General features: G+C 39.1%; 2 protein-coding genes across 5 annotated transcripts in view; one reads left to right on the forward strand and one right to left on the reverse strand.

Moving 5' to 3' along the window:
• TRPM6 (transient receptor potential cation channel subfamily M member 6) overlaps window positions 1-21,079 on the forward strand; it is a 96,949-nt gene extending 75,870 nt beyond the window's left edge. For all 4 annotated transcript variants that reach the window (XM_076363118.1, XM_076363116.1, XM_076363115.1 and 1 more), the window contains 10 exons: window positions 162-220; window positions 1,663-1,688; window positions 3,477-3,527; window positions 5,779-5,844; window positions 8,180-8,466; window positions 8,748-8,830; window positions 9,355-9,560; window positions 11,486-11,537; window positions 17,399-17,505; window positions 18,439-21,079. In XM_076363118.1, the coding sequence (XP_076219233.1) occupies window positions 162-220; window positions 1,663-1,688; window positions 3,477-3,527; window positions 5,779-5,844; window positions 8,180-8,466; window positions 8,748-8,830; window positions 9,355-9,560; window positions 11,486-11,537; window positions 17,399-17,505; window positions 18,439-18,560 (1,059 nt within the window). In that variant the 3' untranslated portion in view covers window positions 18,561-21,079. The remainder of the gene's footprint in view (window positions 1-161; window positions 221-1,662; window positions 1,689-3,476; window positions 3,528-5,778; window positions 5,845-8,179; window positions 8,467-8,747; window positions 8,831-9,354; window positions 9,561-11,485; window positions 11,538-17,398; window positions 17,506-18,438) is intronic.
• RORB (RAR related orphan receptor B) overlaps window positions 12,336-25,589 on the reverse strand; it is a 191,666-nt gene continuing 178,412 nt past the window's right edge. Inside the window, exon 10 of the mRNA XM_076363121.1 lies at window positions 12,336-12,400. Within this exon, the coding sequence (XP_076219236.1) occupies window positions 12,371-12,400 (30 nt within the window). The 3' untranslated portion in view covers window positions 12,336-12,370. The remainder of the gene's footprint in view (window positions 12,401-25,589) is intronic.

Raw genomic sequence — 25,589 nt, forward strand, 5'->3', positions numbered from 1 at the left:
TTTGGCAATGCTGTGATTCACCTGCCTGTCAGTGGCATTATTGATGCTAACAATAAGCATAACAATAAGTGTTTTCAAGATTGTACCTTTTTGAGTTGCGCAGTTTATATATGACAGTGATGTGCAGATTTTACCAGTAAAAGTATCTCTCCTCTTTACAGGATTTGAGTAATAGCATGTTTGGAACCACCAAGAAAAGTAATCTGAACAGGAACTCCTCGTATGTATTATTAGTGTGTTAAGATATTCATCACATGCTTTTAGAAAGAGACTTCTATACTTTCTGCAGGTTTCCACTTCAGTTCTGCAAAATACTTAGGATGAGAAATTTCTGTGAAACGAAGAGTTAAGGCAATTCAGTCTGTTTAAGTTTCTTTAAATGATGCTTTATTAATGGGGATAAAGGAGATCCATTTAAACAAAGTGTATAGTTTTAGGTGGAATAGACACCCTTTTTTAATCTAACAATAATCCAATTTTCTAATTCAATCACTAAGATCACCATAGCATCTTTAAATAGCTATTATTCCAATGTAGCGAGCATGAAAGTTGCATTTGCTTTTGCTGTGCAAATTGCATGTTTCCTTTTTTAATAATTAAAATGCTAGCAGCTCCTGAAAGCTCCTCTCATTCTCTGATTAATCTTTTTCGTACTGAGTCTGCACATTTACAAAATATTTAGCTTGGTTTTCTTAATGGGTTTTCAATAGTTATTAAGCTTTGATTAGATTTAGTGAAAGTATACTGATTTCAGAAGTGTTTTCAATTTTATTGTGGGTTTTTTGATTTTTTTTTTTCCAGCTTGATTGATCATTATCTTAATATTGGGGGTATTTTTTCTACACGCAGTGCTGTCTCACTGTTCCTTTTCTTTCTTATTTTCATCAATTTCTTTTATATCTCTCTTAGTAACACTGTGGATGTAATAAATAAAAGACACTAGAAAGCTGTCACATCCCGTGTGATTTCACCAGGGGAAGAGGAAGAAAGATACTGTGTTTTTACCCATCCTGTGGTTGGTTTTTTTTTTTTTTTTACCCAGTCATTTATAGGCAGTAGGCAAACTGCATACTTACCAGCAGGACTTGCAGGCCGTTGAGTGGCCTGATTCTGTCAGTTAGTCTGTTGTCTTCAGTGGGATCTCTCTGGTCTGTGAGTTGAATCATATCCACTGTCTTCTCTAACAAAGACTGCTTTAACGTTAATGCTGATGCTATAGTCTCTCTGCAGCCTTGCTAATCCGAAGGACCATCAGTTTAAAAAATCTGGTTTTGTGCAAGCAATGGTAATGACATATGTAGCTCTGAATACATCTCAGCATTGATTGAAAAATGAACAATTGTGTGTGTGATTGAAGTGGTCTTTAACTGTTACTGTTACTGCAGTGTAAACGTTATGAACAGCGGTGCAGAATCATAAGAGCAGCACAACATAAAGCAGAGAAAGAAACGTGCATAAAAATGTGGCTATTGTTCAGTAACTAAAGATTATTTGCTGATTGTTGCAATGAACAAAGTTGCGCTGAGGGTTATTTTGTTTTATGATTGCTGATCAAACCTTTTTGAGTTTTGCCTTTACATAGATGACATTTCTTTCTATGTACCAGTGTAACTTAACAACAGAAATTTTGGAGTAAAATATCAAATGTTTGCTTTTAAACAGGTTGAGAACTTCAGAGGAAACTGACAGTAAGTTTTTGGTTGCTTGTCACTCATTTTAATTCCTCTCTGCAAATCTCACTCTGACAATTCTGAAGTACAAAATCGAAAAGGAATTTAATTTACTATAGTTGGAGGGTTATAGGAAAAATGTTCAATTATTGTTTCATATGTTAGTTACTAATTCGTACTTTAAAGTGAATGATTTTTCTATGAGGACATGTTTTTCTCATGATAACTGTGAAATCTTAAAAGATATTTTTACTCTAGTCTGCCCAGTAATGTTGTCCTTTTCAGCAGGAAGAAACTCTTTAAGATGATGGTGCTGCTTTCATCCCTGGCAGTCTAAGAGAGTTAAAGCAGGGTGTATACCTGAGAATAGATTGTGATATAAAATTTTTAATGTATGCTTGATTTTTCAAGTTGCAGTTTGGTGTAATACCTCCGTTTGTGTGGTTTCCCTGAAATTATGAAATCAGTGAAACATTGGATTTATTATGAAATGGCCCATGAAGAAATTAAAGGTCATAGCGAGGAATGACTTTGTTCCACAAAAGTAGAGTGCTAGTTAACTTCACTTGTATTTGTTGCCTTTTAGTCAATCTTCCAGGTTTCCTGACGCCACTTAGCTGTAAGAGGCTGAGCAGCTGGGCTTCTATCTCTTTTTGAAGCTAGCTGTGATGCAGAAACCAGTCGCTCTTAGACTTATCTCCCCTTCAAGTGCTGCTCTTTCTGGGTCTGGCTGTGCACAAAACGCTGCAGTGCTGAAGCACACTGCTGCAAGCATAGTGAGTTGTGGGGCTGCTCTCTAGAGCGCACCGTTGCTTTGATTAAAATCCAGTTTTCCTATCCTCAAAAGGAATGACTTAGCCCCCATTCCCCTTTTCATGTTTGTTGTTTTACAACATACAAAATGCAACAAAACTAGTTGGGTCCAGCAAGAAAGAGAGCAAAAGGGACCTTGAATCACCAAGGGCACTCAGTGGAAATGCTGGCCCTTCCCCCAACATCTATTTGTGTTTTTTATTTAAGATCTCTTTTGCTAGAAAAGGGAATATAAGCAAATAAAATACACCAAGAAGAAAAGTGTAATGTTCAAATATTTTGATGAAGATTCAGTTTTGATGATTATCTCATTTTTCAGAATTAAAAGTAGTACAGTATACATAGTTTCTGAAATCTGGCATTTTGAAGGATTGTTTTCCAATATAACAAAGTGATTTCATCTAATTAATGGAAACATGCTCATTAATCTTGGTTTTATTAAAAAGACTTTTTATAAAACAAAGATTTTTGGACCAAATTTGATCTGGCTGTGCCTGTTAAATATGTAACCACAGAAACTGTTTGTTTATATTTTAACAGCATTTTAGGTGTTGTGGGTTAATGGGACAGTATTATTATAACTTTGGTGTTATAGTATAGTTAATGGAATGCTTAATGACTGACGATGGAGTTGGAAAAATCATGCCTTTGGGAGGCTGTGAAGCATGAGGGACAGCAAAGTGCGCTTAATATCCCAGAGGTGTAATTGGCTTAGAGAAGCTACATGTCCTTGAGGTTAATATGACAAGTTTCTCACCATTTCCCTGAATAAATAAGTTATCTGGCTATATTACATTGATGACTGAAATCTGCCAATATACTGTACATTATAATGTAGTTAAAGCCTATTAGCAATTCTCCTCTTTAGAATGCTGAGACAGTAGTTCTGATTAATCTGTTTCATGACAAACTCTGGGATGGAACGAATTCAAAAATCATGCATTTATCTCTGCTGTAATAATTAAAGTAATGATCCTTTAAACATTATTTCAGATATCTTCGCCTGCTTGAAAACATCTCAAGATCTGCATCATCACTACTCAGGTAAGCAGGAGGCACCAGTATGATAGCTGAGTAATTTAACAAATTAAAAAGAATATTAGTTCTTCCCTTGTCATGCTCTGTGTTTTTCACTTTGAAGAGTTGCACAATTGCCCACTGCTAAGAAGGTTCTGTATTAATTCATCCCTAACACTCCAGTGACAAAATTATGAATTATTTTCTTGCTGCTAATTGCTCTATTCCGGGTATTTCTGGCAAATCCAGAGCAGAGTATAGATAATCGCTTCAAAATATCAGTGGAAACAGTGAATAGAGCTCCAATTCCTGGGGGAGCAGAAGAGGCACTCATTTGTTTATAGCTGTCACTTCCCCTCACACCTCCTACATCCTCCTTTGTACTTTCTGGAATTGGTTTCTTCAGTTAATTGGTCCTGTACTACTTAATCTGTGTTTATATACCTATGAACTCCTGGAAATCTGGCAGGGAATAAATCATTTGGATGCTAATTGCCTGCAGTCCTGTCTTTTCCTGTACTGAGTATGCACAGATTTTCCCACAGGGCTTGGATTTCAGTTTTTCCCGGAGGAGAACTGTGGAGAGCTTGCCAGTAGATGTCTCTGTTGCCTACAGGACTTGGCCTCCTTTAAAGGGAAGCCTAGGGTAAACCAGAAGCATTAGCAGCCTCCTGAAGTTCAAAAAACTATGCGATTTTCACTGGGAATAACACCTTCTGGTTTGTAATCAGTGTACAGGAGTAATTTCTCTGACATTGTGGCATTGTTGCAGTGATTAATTTGGCTCTCATCAGGCATGCTATTTGAAATTAGGTAGAACTTTTTAGCACAAATGAGAGTGGTTTCCATTATGAGTTGACAAACGTCTCGAGAGGTTTCCAGTGTAGGTTTTCTTTCCTCAGGAAGATCGGGATAGAATTTAGCCAACTAAGCCCAAAAGTTTGATACTAAAATCCTGCAGCATATACTGCTTATGCATTATTTTTGCTATCATGTTGCGTAGGCAAATACAGTTCTGCCTCTCTGCACACCCAACAGAACTTGAGTTTTGACCAAAGTTCAGGAGCTGGTGCAAGTGCACTTCACATTGCTTCTGGAGGCTCTAGAGTGAGCGCTGGCAGGGTCTGACAGATGGCACAGGTCTGGCATCTCCCCTGTTCACATCCTTGCCCCTGCTATGCACTAGTTCCATGATAGTGAGCCATCAAGGGAGGACCTTGCTCCATGCTCCAAAACTATTCAGGCATGTTAACCAATGCCTGTTGAATTTGGAATATGTAAACAAGCCTTGAAGTGGAGTCTGAAATGCAGATCTTCTTAAATGAGGACCCTAATTCATGGGTTGGCACGTCATGAGTCCCCTTCGCTCTCTCCTTCTGGGCTAAATAATCTCTAATTAATTTCTGCTCAGAGAAGTAATCTTGAAAAGAAGGACAGACAGTGTCCAAGCTCTGGAAGAGTCTGCCATCAGGGCTTTTCGGTTGTTCTGCAGAGGAACACAGCTCTGCTGTGGTTCACTCTGCTTTGGATGCTAGTTTTGTCTTCAGCCACTGAATAGGGAAATTAGGCAGTCAGCACAGCAGCATCCAAGTTGGCTCCGTGTTCTAGTCTTACCCTCTTTGCAGCTTACTTCACACTTCTGTCCCCCTTCCTGATAACTAAGTCATTGTGAGGACAATCCATAAATACTTAGTTGGCACTCTGAAGTTTCGAAGGTGTTTGCCTGAGAAATAAGCTGCCAATTAGGGAGATATAATAATGTTACTGATGTTGTTTGGTGAGGAGCCCAGATGAAGAAACAGTGCTCTGTGCAGGGCAAGCTTGGATTTTCCTGTGATGCCTTGCTAAATCCCCAGGTGCTTCTGAGCCTGATAGTCACAGGCAGTGAGGGCAGCTGGGGCCAATGCATCTCATTGGCACAGTGTGAATGTTGCTGCACTGGAGCTGGCAGGAGGAGGAAGCAGGGGCAGCCCTTGGTGGAAGGAGGAGGAGGAGCAGTCTTTCTAGCCAGCATGCAAGGGGCTTATCCCAGAAAGCCTGTTTGCTTGGAAGAAGGGAATCAATGAATGGGGGAAAGAGTGGCAGTTGATGCTTGTGAGATACCATGGGCATGCAAAGGGGAGTTGCTAGCTGGGTAGAACGGTGATCAGATCTGACACAGGATCACATTGCAGCCTCCTTGGCTTTGTACACTACAGTAAAGTGCCGCCAGATGTTTTTGAAACTCAGCCAGCTTGTTGTTTATTCAGTATAGTAGTGAAATCTATGTTGCTTGCAGCTGTTGAAAGAAACAACTTAATGAGACTTGCTCAGACCATACCGTTTACACCAGTCCAGCTCTTTGGTGAGTACCAACTTCTGGTTATGTCTTTTGCTTTATAAATAGTCAGTGCATTATCTTTTTAAAGACTGTGTTTAAGAAATTTCCTTGGGTTAATTTCAACAATTCTTCTTTTCTAAAAGAGATGAACCAGGATAGAATTGTAGCCATGCAGTAATTTAGGGACTTCTGGAAGTCATCTGTTCAACTCCCTTTGTGACCAATTCAGATCAGGTTGCTGAGGGCTTGTCCAATTGCATTTTGAATATGTCTACAAATGGAGATTCCTCAGTTTTGCTGGACGACTTCTTCCAGTGTTTGACTGACTTCATTGTGAACCTAGTATTTTTCCCAGTATTTCTTGTAGCTTTTATCTGTTGGCATTCATGTGATTACTGTCAGCCTCAGAGATGAGTCTAACCCCATCTTCTCTATACCTGTCATTAGGATAGCTGAAGACAACAAAAAGATTCCCCTTAACCTTAATACCTGCCTTCTCTCTGTCTCTCTCTTTCTCTAGTGTATATACATATATATATATGTGTGTATAGATATATCTATGTATGTATAGATATATGTATAGGATATCCCATCAAGAAGAAAACCAGGTATTGGTTGAAAGGGCTCTACTCCTGTACCTGGTACAGAAGACTTACAGTGTTACAAGGAAAAGAGAACTGTGCTGTAACTGAGGAGTGGTAGAGAATAATACATAAATCGTTTGGAAGAGTTCTGAAATTGGTGTGCAGGCTTACAGCAGCAGAAGCTCTGCCTCTAGACACTTGAGATCTAGGTGCCTTCTTTTCAATCGGTAGAATATTTTGTCTCACAGCAACTAATTGCTGATACTTGCAACATCATAGGATTTCTTGGGACCAGATTGCTGCAGATAATTAATATAGCTATGAGCATATTGAACATTCTAATCTTTGAAGCTCCCAGGAGACACCTTTCTAGGTATTAAATTGTCAAAAGATAATAAAATGAAGAATTAATGTAAGATTAAAAAATATGCCTAGTTATAGTATCTTTATTCAAGTGTCTGTCTTTTAGGTAAGATACTGGCTTTTCCATTGCTTTATTTTAAATTAAAGTGTGTGCAAATTGTGGCGTTCGACAGCATCTACATTTGTGCTAACTGGTGAAGGTAGGCTTGGGAGTGGGGGAGAAATCTACGAATCTGAATCCAGTTCGTCCTTCCTTATGGCATTCTTTGCCATTTTGCAGATGTATTTACCTCATCACATTTGCCAGTGAAAACCTGTTCCTTACGAATTAACAATGCAAATAATGTGAGTTGCAAGAAGGAAAGCCAGGTTTAAAAAATCAGTCCACTTTTCTGTTATTTTACAAATGATGGCAACAGAAAGGTGTCTCGCTTACACTGCAGGAGAGGAATGCTATTACAACTATATAGGGAAACAGAGTGCGACTGAGTTAAAGCTTACCAGGTATGTTCTGCTTTCAGAAAAACATTATTAGCAGGAGCAGAACATCTGAAATTTTCTGCAGTACAAATAACATTGGAATTTCTAGGAAAAAGACAAATCTTAGTTTAAAACACCAAAACTGTAAACTTCCTGTTAATTTGCTTTAGCTTGTTCTCCTAGGGATTCCTTTCTCCAAGGAAAGTCATGTCCTTTTCAACCTAATTTCCCTGGCTCACCGTGGCCAAGTCACCACTTTTGAAACAACTCAGCTGTCTGTTTGTGTCAAAAGGTGGCGCTCTCCAGCCCTTTAATTTTGTAGTCGGTAACTATTACAAGCTGTGTGTGTTTGCCTTGTTTATTTGGTTTTTTTTGTTAAGCACAGTTACAAGGAAAATACTGTGAGTGTTCCATGGATCTTGATTAACTTAAAACAAGTCTTACTAAAAATTCCCCTTCTGCGTAAGTGCATAGAGGGAGCCACACTGAGGATATTTAAAGTTCATACACTGGACATAAAATGGTAACCCTTTAAAAATACGTACTTTTAAAGCTCAACCATCTTTAAGTACTTAAAAAGCTGTGGCAAATGAGATTGATTTATGTAGGCCTGAGTATCAGTGAGCTTTGTTTGTGTGGAAGTGTGCAGGAGGTCTTAAATTCATCTCTGTTTAGAGGCTTAATACAGGCTCTTTGGACCACTTCTGTTATCACAGCAGATCTTAAGCAGAACGTATGTAGTAAGTAGTGTAAATTTAGGCTGGGGAAGTTTTCGGACAGATGAACAGTAATGATAAAAAAGCTCTCTTTTAAAGTGTGGCTTACAAAGGTATGTAAAGTGGTATCTTATTTTAAGATACCAAATCAAAATGCAGTTCTCTCCTGTTTCTGCAATGTGTGACTTCTGCTAACAAAACTTCCTTTCATTTAAGCTGGAGAGGAGGTGACAGTCTATCGGCTAGAAGAAAGTTCACCTATGAACCTCGATAAAAGCATGTCTTCCTGGTCCCAGCGTGGTATGGCTGCAATGATCCAAGTCTTGTCACGGGAGGAGATGGATGGGGGTCTGCGGAGGGCCATGAAGGTCATTTGTACTTGGTCTGAGAATGATGTATTAAAGTTGGGACAAGTATTTATTGTGAAGTCTTTTCTGCCAGAGGTGGTTCAGACTTGGCAAAAGATCTTTCATGATGGCACAGTGTTACATCTCTGCCTGAGGGTGAGTTCAGACATAAAGGCACGCTGGCTGGTCTAGCCTGATGTGCCTTAAATGTTATACTGCTTACATGGGAATGCCTTCAGCATGGTTGACATGTGGTTTGATGTTATCTTTTGGAAAGGAAAAAGGTTTTGAGGAAGATATATTTCCCATTTGTAAACAGTACACAGTCAAGTGTGTGTGTGTGTGTGTGTTTGTTTGTTTGTTTGTTTGTTTTGACAAATTCATGGCACCTTTCTTCATGAAAATGAAAGTAATGTTTATAACATTATTTTCTTCAGGAGATCCAACAGCAAAGGGCTGCCCAGAAGCTAATCTATACCTTCAATCAAGTGAAGCCTCATACTATTCCCTATACTCCAAGGTAAAATCACTGTCTTTAAGTATTAGGTGCCAAAGGTTTCTCTTCTCAGCTGTGTGCCAGGTCTAGTGCAGCCTTCTTTTCCATAGTGGGTTGAAATAGCTGCTGCTTAGACAGTCTAATGATAGTTAATCAACTTTTTAAGAGGAAAGGTAGGCAGCTTTGAACTTTGTCTTTATAGCTACATGTAATGGCAAAATAAGCTTCTTCATAATGCTGTTCTTTAGACTTAAGCGAGAATTGCCTTTTATACAATCAACATAAGATAATTTGATCTAGCTCATTTACAGTGCGCTGGAGTAAACCAGATTATGTTGTTTGTCCATAAACTATAGTTTCTGATCAAGTGCTTTCTTTTGAGAGCCTTTGTACTGTCTACCATTTGGTACCTCCTGCTGTTCAAAACGCTCCAACTAGGGAAGACATGTCCTCCTTTTTGGTATATTTGTTTTGCATCATGCCATGTGCTGACTGTGAGGATGTTCATTACCCTGCCAGCTCCTCATGGACAGCATTTATATCTACAGGTTCCTGGAAGTTTTCCTCATCTACTGCCATTCAGCAAACCAGTGGCTGACCATTGAGAAGTACATGACTGGTGAGTTTCGGAAATACAACAACAACAACGGAGACGAGATTACTCCTAGCAGCTTGCTGGAAGAGCTGATGCTGGCTTTCTCTCACTGGACCTATGTGTACACCCGTGGGGAGCTCCTGGTCCTGGATTTGCAAGGTGACTGCTAGCATGGGATCACTATTTGAAACCCAATGAAAAGCAATTCTCTCAAAATTTAATACTGAGGAATGGGCCAAATTCTGTTCTCATTTACATACTGGCAAAGCTCAAGAAAGCCCTGGATATCTGTGGTGCAGCACTGATAAATGAATATCCACAGAAACACTCTGGATTAATGTAGGTGTAATGGGAAAATAGTTTGGCTTCAAATACGTCTAAGCTGAATGGGCAAAAGAGCAGGTAGATAGTGTGCAGGAACATTTCAGCCAGCTCCAAAAAAACACTCCACAGTTAAGCTATTTTTATTTTTTATTAAGATATATGAATAATACAGAGATTCAAGTGTACCTATGCACACTTAAATGTATGTGTATATCTGTCAGAAGAGTGCGAACTGCTATCTGTATTTTTTTATTTTTCATATTAATAAATCTGTAAGCAGTTTACATAGACTGCAAGCCTGAATGCTATTCACAAAATCTGGTGACTCCTTCAAAGAGCATGTGATCACTTTACTGTACATGTGTAAGTGGGAACATGGCATATTTTAAAGAGATAAAACAGTTGACAATGTTCAGAAGATGAACAGCACCCATCAAACAGTATAAACACTATTGTTTGTCATTTCTGTCAAGGAAAATGCGTATGGGTAGACAGAAACTTAACATATTTACATTTTACAGCATCCAGAAGCTGTGAATTACAAAAAGACATGCTTATTATGCAAAATAAACCTATAATTCCATCCTTGCCTTCATTTGGTTTTAGCTGCACATGAAAAAAAATACAGAAAGACTAAGTGTGTCTTCACTATAACTTACTAGAATTTGTCTGAAGTTTGCTTGGGTTTATTATACAACTCTTGACAGTTCCAGACCAACTGTGTTGGCTCAAACGTGGAGAATTTAAACATCTATGTAAATCTCATCAAGACTGGAGCTTCAGTTTCCATGTCAAACAAACTGAAATCTGCTCTAGTTTTGGTCTCATGTTTGTCTTGTAGTTCTCTAATCTGGAGTTAGGAAAAGTGCAACGGCTGCTCCCCTTGGAGTTCAATAGGATTAATCTCTATTACCATTTACTATATAATACCAGGGGCATCTCTGCATACATATACACCACATTTTGTCTAATTTACATCAACTGAAATGACTTTCATTGAAGAATATTGCAATTTGGGAGTATTTCAATTACAGAATGCTATTTCCATAATCTTTACTGGTGTTCGTTGCAGAATATAACCTTACCATCAGTGGCCTATTGAAATAAAAATAATTGCATATCATATGATCATAGACTTTTTTTATTAGTGTAAAAGCACAATGATTTCCTCAGATATAAGAAAAGAGCTTTTTGGTAAAATGGTAGTATGTCATCAGTTTGAGGAAAACTGCAACATAGGTATCAGCATTCAGGTTTCATAACGAAATTACTTATTTAATACGCTTCCATGGCCACCCAGAAGAAAAAGGGATAACAGACCCAAGCATTTGCGAATCATGAAGTTGTGGGTTGTTGTGTTTGTTACCTTGAAGAGAACATGTATCTGAGAGTAGATCTATTCGTATCAGTTAGATCCTCATCTGATTAATACCTTTACTCCAACTTAAATAGCAGTCTTGCGGTTGGTCACATTTTGCTTAGGTCAGCTTCAGCATAATATTTAGTGCATTTGAATAAGCCTTCCATCTACATATAAATAAACCTCAAAGCAGCTGAAGTCAGGACTGTAATAACTCTATGTGTTTGCCAATACTTAACAGATTTTTATGCTCATAGCATTTTCTTTTTAACTCATGACCACTTTAACTATGACACTCTATGATCTACAAAGAAAATGGATAATTACATTTTTGTTAAGTGCCAGATTATGAAATCATTATTACCTTCCTTTGTAACACACACTGTTCATTTTGTTGTAGGTGTTGGGGAAAACCTTACAGATCCATCTGTGATTAAACCTGAAGACAAAAAGTAGGTTTCTTTCTGATGAAATTATCATTCACTTCAGATGTTCTGCCAACAGTCTGTATATTTAGGGTGTTTTTTATGGTTTGTGTGAGTGATTTAATTATTTTTCACATGGTGTTTGGGTTAAATGAAGGTATGATGGCAATGGAGAGACTACATCCTCCTCTGTGCTTTGGAGGACTGTGGGCTTGGGGGGGCTGTAAGTATTTCAGCTCCCAGCATGTGGTAAGCGGTGTATGAAGGGTGGGGAGAGTCTGTGTTGCTGTGCTGGGAGCACAGGAGTTTCCCAGGGCTATGCAGGGAGAGCAGGAATGGGAAACGGAAGACCCTGTAAGTCTCTTCACAGATTTGCACTGAAGGAGGTCCTCAGTAACTTAAATGTGGCAGTCCAGTTTCCCCTGCCTGGTGGGGCACTGTTTCATGGAGTATATGGGGCCACAGTGGCTTAAGAGGATGAGGAGAGGGTCTCTGCATCTCTGATCTTTCCAATAGGTCCTAGTGGTGCATTTAAGCATACTGCACATTCCAGTCTCAGAGCCGTGATACGGAAATGGTAAATCATGTGTGGAAAGTCACAAAAACTAGAGAGACTACACAGAAGTAGCAGTCTGCCTTCATGCATGAAATTTCAGAATCAGAACCATGGCCGTTCTCCCATCCTGCGACCTTGCTCCTCGCTGGTATTTGCTGTAGTGAGAGGAGAAGCAGTGGTGTTGATGGTTGCTGTCCTGCAAGGTCCTCTTCTCTGGGGAGTCTTCCTAAACCCACACATCCCTCCAACTGTGCCCCAGCATCCGTGCCCCTCCACTGTCTTGTGCTCAGCTTGGTTCTCTTGCTCAGCTCACGTCATCTGATTGAAGGCGTGTCTCATGTTTGGAAGGAAGGAAGATATAAATATGAATAGTCTGATTTAATACAAAGGCCAGTTAACTACAGAAATATCAGATGACTTGCCTAGAACTCAGAACAAGTTCATTTTGGAAGCAGGTTCTAAGATTAGTAACAAATGACAGTATTAATGTTGTAGGAATGTTTAATTATGAGTGTAGGTGTATCGGCCGTATAATACTTATTTTGGAAGCAACATCAAAAATATGATGAGCACCTGTCGTGGTTTAACCTCAGTCGGCAACTGAGCACCACGCAGCCGCTTGCTCACTCCCCTCACCCCCTGGTGGGATGGGGGAGAGAATTGGAAGAGCACAAGTGAGAAAAACTCATGGGTTGAGATAAAAACAGTTTAATAATTGAAATAAAATGATAATGATAATATAATAATAATACTACACAAAGCAAGTGATGCGCAGTGCAATTACTCACCACCTGCCAACCGATGCCCAGCCAGTCCCCGAGCAGCGGCCCCCCCGGCCAACTTTCCCCAGTTTATGTACTGAGCATGACGTCACATGGTATGGAATGTCCCTTTGGCCAGTTTGGCTGTGCCCCCTCCCAGCTTCTTGTGCACCTCCAGCCTTCTCAGTCAGTACAGCATGGGAAACTAAAAAGTCCTTGGCTAGTGTAAGCACTACCTAGCAACAACTAAACCATCGGTGTGTTATCAACTTTGTTCTCATCCTAAATCCAAAACACAGCACTGTACCAGCTACTAGGAAGCAAATTAACTCTATCCCTGCCGAAACCAGGACAGCACCTCACAGTGACAAAGTCTTTTGCCTAAGTAGGTCATAGGACCGTGACAAAAGCACAAGGATAGCTTAGGACAGAGAGACAGAGAGGTCAATCATGTAGTTGCTCACTAGATCTTAGCAAACATTTTTAAGGTATTGCTACAGATGTATAAAAGTCTGGTTTGCTACTGTTCAAGTGGATTTTTTATATCGGTGGTAGCATAAACTGTAGTAGTTATTACTGAAGACTGTGGCCAGTCATTGACCACAGTACTTCACATGGCAACTCAGCTTATCCTCTTTAAAATAGGAATAATATTTATCTACATTATCTTGAAGCTTATGTTTATTAGTGTCCTTCTGGATTATTTTTGTCATTAAATAATTTTGTCATGCTTAGCAAAGTTTGATCACACAGATCTTATTTTCAGAACTTTTTGTTGTTTGTTTTTTTTTTATCATCTGCAAAACAGCCAAGTCCTAGTTAAAGAGCAAGTGTTGATTAATTAATCAAAATCAGCTTGATTTTCTTATGTTCAGGGAAATCTTCAGAACAGCAAGTTGTGAAACTATATTGTTTTGATTCCGGGATCTAAAGGAGTAAGGCAGTGAAACTGTGGATGGATTCTGTAAGCAGCTAACAGATACCCAATTCTAAGAAACACTTTCTCAAATAGTAATAAGAATAACAATGTAAAAGCACTGTCTTTGTTCTAACCTTCATTTGCTCACAAGAGAAACATTTCTGGCGGTAGCAAGATCTGTTTTAAGTTTTCATTTGTAGGTAAGATACTTAATCGAAACCTCTGCGCTGCCTCAGAAGTTGCTTTGAGCTCACGTTCTCTTAGAAGCCCGAGAGAAAATAGATGGCATCTGACTGATGGGGCTGATTCAAATTTTAGCACTACTTATAGTTAAATTATTTATGTTTTGCTTCTTTAATTCCATTGATTTAGTGGCTGATGTCATTATCTTGTAATGAGTCTTTTCTTTCATGCATCCTGCATGCTGTCTTGAAATGGACTTTGTAATGGCAAAATGTGACTTCTAGCTCTATGATAGTGCATTGTGTCTTGGTTTTATATACAGCACCAAGACAAAAATAACAGGTCTGTTTGGAAAGTATGCCTGATACTGTGATATCTCAGACAGATCCTGAGCTGATGTAAATCAGTGTAAGTTCATGGATATTTAACATCAATTGAAGATCTGGCCATGTGCACTGCATAGGATGTATGAAGTGATAAAATGATGCAGGTATAATATTCACGAAAAGATTTCCTTTAAAAGCAGAAGTAATCCAGGCACAGCAGCAAGGTCGTGACACAGTGCGATCCCTGCAAACTCCAGTACTGCCCAAATGTTGGGAAGAATTGCCTCATAAGCAGTTCTCTGGATGCTCTTTTTAGCGTGTCCTACTTGCCAAATCCACAACAAAGTCCACGTGGGTAAAGCTTTCACAGACACTGGGTGCGGAGTGTCTGTAGAGCAGATTCAGAGATGAGGAAGGTAGTGGGCTGAGTTTCAAATTGGAAAGAACTGATGCATTAGGCCTTCTGAGAGAGGTGAGAGAAAGGGTACTGGCAGTCAAAAATTACAAACACGTGAAAAGGAGGAGTCAGAGGTGCTAGGTCTCTTACTCTCCCTTTTGAAAGCTCTCAAGCATAGTGATGGGCTGAAGGGTTTAGTAACGAGTGGAGACCATGTTCTCTGAAGCTACTCATTAGCATGTGTTTTGAAGAACAAATCTATTGAATATTTACCAAGCTGTGCACTTCCAGCTATACAATTTACAGTTGAATTGCTGCCAGTAGACAAAACATCTGCATGAACTGAACCTCTGCTATAGCAACCTGCATGACTGAAACAGGTGGACTGGAAGCTAAATCTACAAAAACGTACTGAATAAATGACTTGAGCACCTCCCTGGAAAGGTGCTACTTGCCATGAAGCCCCCCACAGTCCTTTACCTTCCATCAGTAAAGCCCTGTAAATGTCTTATTGTCTGCTGTGAGCATTTGTAGCTCTGGATTATAAGGAGCACTCTTTGCATCAGCACAGTCTGTGTTACCTGCCTGCCAGCCAGGACCAGTCTGGTACAATCTGGTAGGTATTTGTGGAGCATAACTATTAGGTAAGGTTCTGCACAAAAGGAGGAACATGTTTTGTTTTTTTAAGCCCATTAGGTCATATTAATGCACCTGCTTGGGAAACAGGAAAGCTGGGCTTGCTATTTTTCTCTCCTTGGAGACAAAATCAGACCTTGAATAACCAGGAGAGTGACCTTGTTTATAAAACATGACCCGAAGAGTTCAGCTGGTTCTTCTTCTGCACCAGGTCATTCCTGGCTTTACAGGTCTTGTACAGACAAGTCTTAAGGTCTTCCAAGGATGACCTTATAAACTTCCTAGAGCATCTGTTTTCAATAGTTTGCTATCATTACTGTCTGAGAGATTTTTCCTGATTTCCCTCTTGAAAAATTTATTTCTGGTCCTGTCTACTGTCGACATAGAGAAAAAGATTTCAACAAGCTCAAAGATAGTCACCATCTTCTCCTTCAATTTCTTTTTTTCCTTTTTAGGCTACCCCCTTATCTTTTCATGTATGTCGTGATTTCTAGACTGCTGGTCATTCTTATTATTTTCCCAATTTATCCCCATATTTCTTGAAATAGTTTTCCAAATTTAAATGCAGTATTCCTCTTGAACCATTGCCAGTGCTGGGTAGAGAGGAAAGATTACTTCACATGTGTTGCAGACTTATCCCTGTTTATCTCACAACAGTGTGAGAAAATTATCAGTCTGTCTTGTGCTATTTGCTGCACTTTGCATGGAATAACAGGTCAGAGGAAGCATCAGAGTGATTCTGTAGCCTTGGAGTTAGTGAAGTCTTCTCAATTTCCTATGCCTGCCCAAGCAAATACTTAAGTATGTTCTATTCTTGCTGGCATTTTAGCAGATTATACCAAGGGATTGAAATGGCTATATAGCATCATGTCATTTAAGGTGTATATATGGCACTTAAATAATATTTCACTTCTTGCTTCGTTTGATGTACTAATTTGCAGTAAAGGCTGATTAGACGAGTCCTTCAGATGTTCCAGGAGACAGATAGTCTTTAGTGTCTGCCAGAAATTAGAGAAATACTAAGCTTTCTATAGTAGTTTTGGCTAATCATTGCTTTTCTCCCGTGTGAAAGGGGAGAGTGTCATATTTGAAAACTGCTTTCTTTAGAGAGAATATATTTTGTTAGTGTGGATTACAGATAGGTTTGAGAGAGTTAAAATCTTTTTCTGTAGCTTCCCAGAGCTGTAATTGATTTCAGATTTTAAAATGTGTTGTTTCCACTCTGCATATCATTAAAATAAAATACTAGCATTCATAAAGTTTCTTTGGAAGTGTTTCTTGTGTGCTGTGTTCCGTGATGTCTAGAATGTCAATTAAATTCTTGAGAATAATGGTGGAGCACTATTAAAATTAATGAACACTGATCTTTCAGACTACATTAAGAATCTGTTATAATTATGTGGTGCTTCTAATACATGTGTGGATATAGCTTGCTTCTGTTTGTAATTGTGTCAGCTTCATTCAGAATATGCAATACGCTTCCACAAATGGATCCCCTAGTAATGTTGCTGAATTGGCCTGAGTGCAGACACATGGAAATGAGCATAGGAAGAAGCCAATAAATTTTAAAGCCTTGCTTGTCAGCAGTGTACTGTGTTTTTTTTTCTGTGCTGCATATTGATGTGACTAGGGCTCTGCTTGCTTTTGGCTTTCTGTTCTTAAATAAGGTAAAAGTAAGTTCTTGCTAGCTCTGGTTTGTTCCCAGGTGCCTACCATTAAAACCGGAACCAAACCATTTGCTTGATGAGAATGAGCGGTGGCTGCAACAGAGTCACTCAGATTCTGGCGTATATTGTCTAAATGTCACTGTGCCCAAATTTTCTTTGAGCATTTTAGTAGGAACTGCTGGGTCTGTCCTGTCTCCCTTTAGAGCATCTCTGAGATGCAGCAGGAAGGAAGAGTAGTGTGGGGTATATGTAGGCTAATACTTTACCAGAATTGGCAGTTTTCTTGTCCCAGAGCTAAGAAACTAGTGATGTACGCTGAGCTTTGATTGTCTTTATACAAAGGACTAACATCTCTGATTTAAAAAATAGAAAACATCATCATCTACCTCCCCTACAATTGCTTTATTTTCAGTTCATTGATTATTTAATAATATTTCTTTTAGATCTGGAAAGATGGTATTTGGACCAGCAAACCTAGGAGAAGGTGCAATAAGAAACTTCATCACAAAGCATCGTTGTAACTCTTGCTGCAGGAGGCTGAAACTTCCTGGTATGCAAAGTAAAGATTAATTTTTAATCTATTTATAACTTTTTAAGTGCAAGGAAGTAAAGGCCTAGGCGTGCTATAAAGACAAGAACCAAAATTCTATTGAGTTGAAAGATTATAGCAGGCACACTCTCTCTGTGCATAGGCCGATATGAGAATATTGCTCTTTTACCTTGCTCTTTTGCCCAGCAACTGTGTAAGGGTTGGAGCCTATCAACCTGATGTTAGCATTCAGCATGAAAACTTTTATCCATTGAATTGTTTCCTTTGCTTTGCAAAATGGTAGCTCATTTTTCCAGGGTCATCACTACAGATAACATCAGCAATAATTTTTAGAATGAGAAAGAGTAATGATCTAAAAATTGGCAATGCATTAGCCGGGGAAAAACTCACTGGAGGTTTCCTGGCCCCGGGATAGGGTCCTATACACTGCAGCCCTTACTTCTGCTTAGTTGGATTGCCTGTTCATGTTAGATTTGATAGAATGTGCTTCTGTTTGATGTGGGGCAGATTTAAAAGACTCAAAGCCAAAATAGATTGCTATTCTGGATGAATTTCCACCCACCTATTTTTTTGCTAGGGGAAAGCTCCTTCCTTTCAGTGCCTACATGGAGTAATAATTGCTGTTTGATTCTGAAACAGAAACTGCAGTGTTGTTGTTTTTGATTATTTGTGTCTGTGGCAGTTAGAGATAATAGAGGGGAAAATCAGCTGAATGAATACAGTCAGGGAAGGTTTATTCCTATCAGCACACACCATTTTGGGTCCCCCCGGGGCTCTCATTCCCCTGGCTCTGATTTGCCCCACTGCAGATTTTCTTCCTCCTGGAAACAGCTAAGAGGCTGCCACCAGTCACTGGGTTGGACACTGTCTGGGGTGTACGTGCTTTTCAAACATTTACTTGGCTTCATTGTTGAATTTATTTTCTTGCCATAGATTTGAGAAGAAGTGACTACACACTGGAAAGGGTCAGTCCAGCCTTCGAAATAGAAATGGAAACAAGTACCAGAGGAGCTGACAATGCAGATGAGCCTTTGGAGTATGACACAGGGCTGTGAAGCAGTGGCTGTAAGCAGAGCCCATGTGTTTGCATGCTGGAAAACCTGCCCCTTATCACTGCCATGGGTCAGTCCAAAAGAACAAAACGCAGGTGTTTGAGTGCAGCATCTGTCTGTCCTCGACAGACTCTATAGGCAAGGAGTAAAAAAAAATTATCTTTATTTACTCCCCTTCCGTGCTCTTGTGCTGGTCTTTCTCGTACAGTTCAGTCAATTGCCAGGAGCAGGTCACCCCTTAGCTGGATGAACTGTGTCATCAGTGCCTTTTTTTTTTTTTTAAATGTGGATTACAGTTCCAAACTGTGCTTTCTTAGGAAAATGACTGTGACAAGCATATTTCCAGGGTGGGGTGATTTGATGTTTCTCTCTCTGCTCTTTAGTAAATAACTGAATGTATACACACGTGCAAATCATTCATTTTCAGAGGGAGAGCCCACTCAGCCCCGTACTCACTTTTCCCTGGGCATAGGAGGCTTTCCAGGAAATTGCAGAAATATCACTTTCTCTTTATTGTTGATTTTGATGCAAAGACAAACCAAGAATGTATGAGTAATGAATTAATGGTTTAAACAATAGTCACTGATAGAGCAGGTAGACTGAAAAATTTTGTGGGAGCTTCACCTTGAATTCTTTTCACATACCAAGAACAAGTTGAACAATGAAGGGTTAGATTATTGGACCCACATTTTGAGTTGATGAAATTGATGAATATATGATCTTTAATACAAACATAAAGAATAACCTTGAACGTGATTCAACGTTTAACCAGGACCTGCCTTTCTTTATAACATTTTAGCTTCAGAATGTTTCAAAGTTGTAACTGGCAACAAAGATTTTAGAAGTCACAAAGAATAATATGTTCCATTTAGTATTTAACTTCTTGTTGTCTATGTCAGGCTGTACATAGGACTATTGTCCAACAGTGGTGCAATTATATGTATGCTTTTGCAACATCTGCATCTGTTTCTATTGATGTCACCTGATTTCAGTAGAAGTTCACAAAACGCAAAAATCAATTATGTGCGACATTATTTTTCTAGAATAAAGATTGAAATGAAGTGCTCAACAGAAATATCTCCAATACAACTGGTGGTGTATTACAGATCACATCTATCATTAAAGCAACTTTGTACTTTGGTATTGAGTAGAAATACTTAATGTTGAAATGTGAGTCAACAGAAAACTTTATAGTTGAATAAGAAACAAAATCATATCTCCACCACAGTTGGTAGAAAATTTTAATGCGTAAGAAGGCTATTTGTTATGATCTATCATTCATTTGGTATATTTAGAAAATGTCTATGTACACATAGGAATTAGAAGTTATATGTTCCCAGTTTTTATATTGTTTATGGTATTGATGATGGCATTGAAGTAATCGCCTACACTGTGTTCAGCCGAGATGCCTTCAGTTCCTGAGAGCATCCTGAAGAGATTTTTCTTGCTTTTTATCCCTTTAAAAATAGTTTTATAAGATTATTTTTGTGGAAAACCCCCACCTTTCTCCCTGTTAGATTATACTATTCATTTTCAAAAATGTACTCTTTGGCTTTCCTGGAAGCAATTCAATATATCAGAAGGCTTAACTTGTCTATGAAAGAGATTGTTTAATTGCATCTCTACAGAATGATGATGGATTTTGATCCCTTTGCTGGTAAGGTAGTAGTTCTGCTTCCAGTGATTATCATTTTAAAATTTGGCTTTAGGGAGATATGTGCTTACATGCATACATATATACTTTAAAGACAGAACTTTCTCTAAAGGATCCTAACTGTTAGTATGCCTTTAAATTCAGTTAAGTTAAATGACACATAAATATGTCTTTAAAGCCAAGGGCAATTTAAGTCCTGCCCTGATAGTGTTGTTTTCCTCAATTATTGCCATAAATTCTGAACCCATATATATTAGACACAAAAAATAAACTCCACATCAGGTTGGGCCTGAGTACCTTTCTTTTCTTTTTAAGTTTTGAAGATATACACAAGTCATACTTCAGATGATCTTTTCTTGACAACCCTCCTGTTGCCTTCAAGAGTGAGTGGCTTCTGCTTTCATAGCAATGCTTGTAAGAATTCTTAGAGTATATAGCTCAGTGTAGATTCATCTTACTCCTTCTTGTTATGTACCCATCAAGGTACATACTACCTTCCCCTCAAATCGGGAATCCTTGCAAGATACTAATCTGCGTTAAAATATAGTTGATATAAACATGTTTGATACTTAATTTTGCTCAGTGTGAAGTATTAATGTGATGAAACAAGAAAAGGAGGCATTTGAAATTGTTCCATTATATACTTGTATCCTAGCACTAATTTTTCCATGCATGGAGACACTAAGTCGAAAAATTCCAGTGATTCTACTGGTTAATTAATTTTGCCTCACCTTTCTTTTTGCACTTTTTTGGAGGGCTGATTCACATTTCACTAAACTGTAAATTTGGGTAAAGACCTTCCCCCCACCCCCAACTTTGTCATAGTTCAGTAATAAATTATAATGAAAATAAATTGAAAAGTGATTTTTATTTGAGTCCTGGGTGTCTTTCTTACTACAAATTCTGTACATTCTTGAAATTGTCTTTTGATGTCTAAACACTGACCTCAGGTTGAAGCCCATGCCCACTGAAAACATGAAAAAAACCCAGCAGCCTTTAACGGGAACAGCAATAAGCCCCATACTAAAACTATGGAATGAATGCATGTGGAATGAAAGATATGCAGGATAGGTTTCTTTCTCTAGCTGCTTGACAACTAGTGTGGAAGAGGAAATCTTGCGTGTCAAGTCATAGGGTTTTCTGATTATTAGTTTCAGTGTTTGTTTTTGCTTAAAAGCACATTCAGGAATTTATTTCATACTTCTGGTGGGTTCAGGAAAAAAAGTCCTGCTTACTTTGTTCAAATAAGTCAGGCAGTAGAGTTCTGAAAAATAAATTGAAACCAAAGTATTTATAAACTCACATTTTAATATGAGCTTAAAAGAAGCTTACTTAGGAATTCATCTGAGATTACTCAAAGTGAAATGTGTTTCTGGCAGCTACTGCATTGGAGATACAGCTTAAACATATGAAAAATATTCAGAAATTGCAAACCTCATTCTCAGGAAGGCTTTTTTTTTCATTTCTTTTATTCGTAGTTGTGGTGTATTAGGGGTTATTCATTTATTGTTAGTGCAATAAAGACAGAAAGGATGTTACATCTATATTTTCTAGAAATGGATTTGTATATGTTGTGGTTTTGTCAATCTATTTCATATTGTTTCAAAAGAATAAAAACACATTTTCAAAATGTTTCTGTTGTTGACGGGTGTAGAATGAAATAATATGTTTCCAAGCACTAAGGGAAACGGGTGAAAGTAACATACAGAAAATAATGCCGTTATTTTTATTTTTAATCTCAAGGTAATAAACAGGTATTAATTCCATATTTATCATGTGGTTTCCAGCTCTCCTTTTGTTTTAATGGTGTAGTAGGATTAGTTTCTATTCTTGTAGTCAATATGCTTGCAGCAAGAATATTACTACACCTGTCCCATAAGTAAAAATTTCTTTTTACAGAAGCAGAAAGTAGATACTTTGAGATGTTTTATTTATTTATTAGATCATAACTTATTAGATGTTCAGTAAACTTTGGATTTTTTTTGAGTTGAGATACATGCTCAATTCCTAGAAAACTTGGTAGTTAGTAAACCAAATCACTGTTGCAGATTTAAGAAAAATAAATATCATCACTTTAATATGACAGTCTTATTTTTCACTCTAATTCTAGATCTGTGATGTAAAAAGCCTGTACAGCCACTAGTGTAAACAAGGAGCTGATATAAATGAATGGCGTTCCATTGACTTCATTGTCAAACGTGTTATTTTATATCAGCTACCTTTTATATCTGTTCTCAATTCTTAGGATGTTGATGCCAGTCACTTCTTGCTTGAAAAAGTGATCCCAGTAATAAAGAAGAGCCTGTCTGGAGTCACCCAGGCCTTCACATCAACTGTGATCACACCAGAGTTGTCAGCCCTTTCCTTGTTGCTAGACCTTTTGCAAGATCTGGTATTGCTTTTCAGCTTTTCTTTCCTGTATTTATTATATCTTGAATTATTCTGGAAGACAGTTTGGTCCCCTAATTTATGGTAACTATTGCTGGGAAAGAAAAATTTCGAACTAAAACCAAACAAAAGCTATTTTCCTCATTGATATTGAAGAATGTGTAAACAGCTGCAATGCTCTGTTCATTTGCCTACCTGGCATTAGTTCTGTTTGCAGGGACAGAGCAAATAAATTAGTGTTTTAAAATAACCTGGGTCCATTTAGATGTTGGTGTTGAGTTGTGATAAAGTGCTGAAGATTAAAGAAGAAAAATCAGGGAAAAGGCATGCAGAAAAGCAGTGACTTTGTTGCCTAAAGAAGGTCTGGATGTGTTTTTTGTCTCAGGGATTTAGGTAGATGGCTAAAACCTTCAATTTCTCAGGTTGTCATTGAACAAATATTATTTGGGTTTTGACACTGTGCAGGCAGTCCCACATACCCATGGTTGGCAACATGGAGGAGGAGATGAAAGAGGAGGAGGAGGAGGGAGAGGAGGAAGAGGAGGGGAAGTTGGGGCGCAGAAAGCAGGCTCTGACTTCTGAGGCTTTCTCCTGCTGTTTTCCTGACTGAACTCTTATCCCACAGAAGTACTGCCTGCCAATGTCACCTTGTTTCTGTGGTCTGTAATGGGAGGCAGGCTCTACTAAAACATAGAGCACTTGTGTGTACCGTGCATCCCAGGTGGCCTGGTTTCAACAGGAAAGTGTCTCACCTGATGATGAAAAAAGATGCTTCTCCTCAGTTGACCCCTGCTATGAAATCTGAAGTATTACCTGACCTCTGAAAATGTCTGAGCAGCAAACTGTCGTGTCACATGAACTAGGACAAACTACTCCATTAAATCAACACTGAGGTTTAACCTCACAATACACTGGAGAGTGAAATTTGGTCAGACTGCGAGATCCTACCCAAGAAATGAGAAGAATATTCAATTTCAGATAATCTCTGTGGAGCAGCTCAGATTAGTAGCTAGCCTTGTATAACCATCTTCCACAGTACAGAGAATGGATTTCAGCTGAGATGACCAGTAAGCAGAATATAAATGCTGAGATTAAACTCAAGCTATATAGGTTGCCCCAAATCAAACCAGGAGCTGACCTCACCTGCACCTGCAGCAAAGTGAAAGTGTGGGATCCAACTGGGCTCAACTGACTGTTGGACAAAATGGAAGTAGAAGATGACCACAGATTATCCCAGCCTGCACCCACCTAGGGAAGGAGATTTGAACTCTTGTGGCAACCCCCTCAAATTAGGCCTGTAGCTGAGATTAAATAGCCATAACACAGAAGAAGAGCCGACTGTGACCACTCTCAATCTTTGAGAAGCACAAAAGGACGGGTTGACCTGTGAAGAACCTTAGCAGAGTATAGAGGCAGAATATGGCCACAAAATACTGAAGAGAGAAGAGCCTAAGATGGATCTCAGATATCTTCTATGCATCCGATTAAGGGATCGGAGAGAGTGGGCATAAATTTAGAGGTCCCCATTGCACAGCAACTGACCGAGGAGAGCAAGTGAGGTCCAGGGTGGTCTTCAAAGACCCCATAACAGCAAATGAAAGCTAGAGATGGCTGCAAATTACCCCTGTGCTACTAACTGGATTTAAGGTTGGCCTCAAGTGACCCTAAGGAAATGTGGTCTGGATTAACTTCAGATGACCTCTTGGCACCAGAGGAGGCCAGGCTGACCTCAAATGATCATTTGGGGTAACTAATTGGAATTAAGGTTGATCTCCAGTGACTCTGGTGCAGATTAATTGGTTCTCAATTTGACTTCGAATAACTTGTGGGACGAAAACAAGGGCCAGGGTGACCCTGGGCAATTTATTGGGTTTTAAACTGACCTTCAGTGACCCCAGGCATCAAATGAGAGCAGCATTGACCTCATATGACCCTCAAGCAGATCATTGGATATCATGCTGTCCTCAGGTGACCCCTTTTAGCTAATTTGCTAGCATGTTGACCTCAGATGAGCCAAGAGCCAGCTGGACCTCCAGTGATCCTCATAAGTAATAAGAACTCATGTTTACCTGAACTGACCTGTGCCACAACCATGAGGGTTGACCTCAGATGACCCTGCAGTGAGAGTCACATCTCAGATTAAACTCAGATGACCTCAGACAGGAAACAAGGACTGTGATTGACCTCTAATGACCCCTTGGCATCAAATGAGGGGCAGGCTGACCTCAAATGACAAACCAAGCAATTAATTGGATCTCAGGTTTACCTTAAATGACCTCTGGGCACTGAACAAAGGCTGCGCTGACCTCACATGAACCCTAACAGGCTCTCTGGTTGACCTCAGATGAACCCTGGCTGCTTAATTGGATCTCAAGGTGACCTTAATGATTGCCCTTCCTCCAAATGAGAACAGTGTTGACTTTAAAGGACCCCTGTGGAAGTAATTGGATGTCAAGTTGACCTCAGATGATCCTGGGCTCCAAACAAGAGCCTAGTTGACCTCAAACAACACCTTGCATATACCTGGGTCTCATGATGATGTCAGATGACCCCTGCCCCAGGCAGGTTAATTGGCCCTCGGGTTGACCTCAGATGACCTTATGGCAATTATTTAGCCCTCAAATTGACCTCAGATGACCTTCCTGAGTAGCTATGGTGACCTCCAGTGATCACAGGCAGGTTAATTGACTCTCATGTTAACCTCAAATGACCCCAAGCGGGTACTTAGATCTCATGTTCACCTCAGATGACACTTAGGGACGTTAACTATATCTCAAGTTGATTTCAAATGACCCCTAAGAAGGAAATGGGGGCTGATGATTGGCCTTAAGTGACCCCCAAATATGTAAGTGGCTCTCATGTTGATCTCAAATGACCCCAGGTTGCAAAGGCAGACCCATTTGGCCTGCATTGACTTCTAGACAGCTAAATGGATCTCAGGTTTACTTCAAATGACTCCTAGGCAGCACACAAGGACTTTGCTGATCTCA

Source organism: Aptenodytes patagonicus, chromosome Z (genome assembly GCF_965638725.1).
Source record: "Aptenodytes patagonicus chromosome Z, bAptPat1.pri.cur, whole genome shotgun sequence".
NCBI lineage: Eukaryota > Metazoa > Chordata > Aves > Sphenisciformes > Spheniscidae > Aptenodytes > Aptenodytes patagonicus.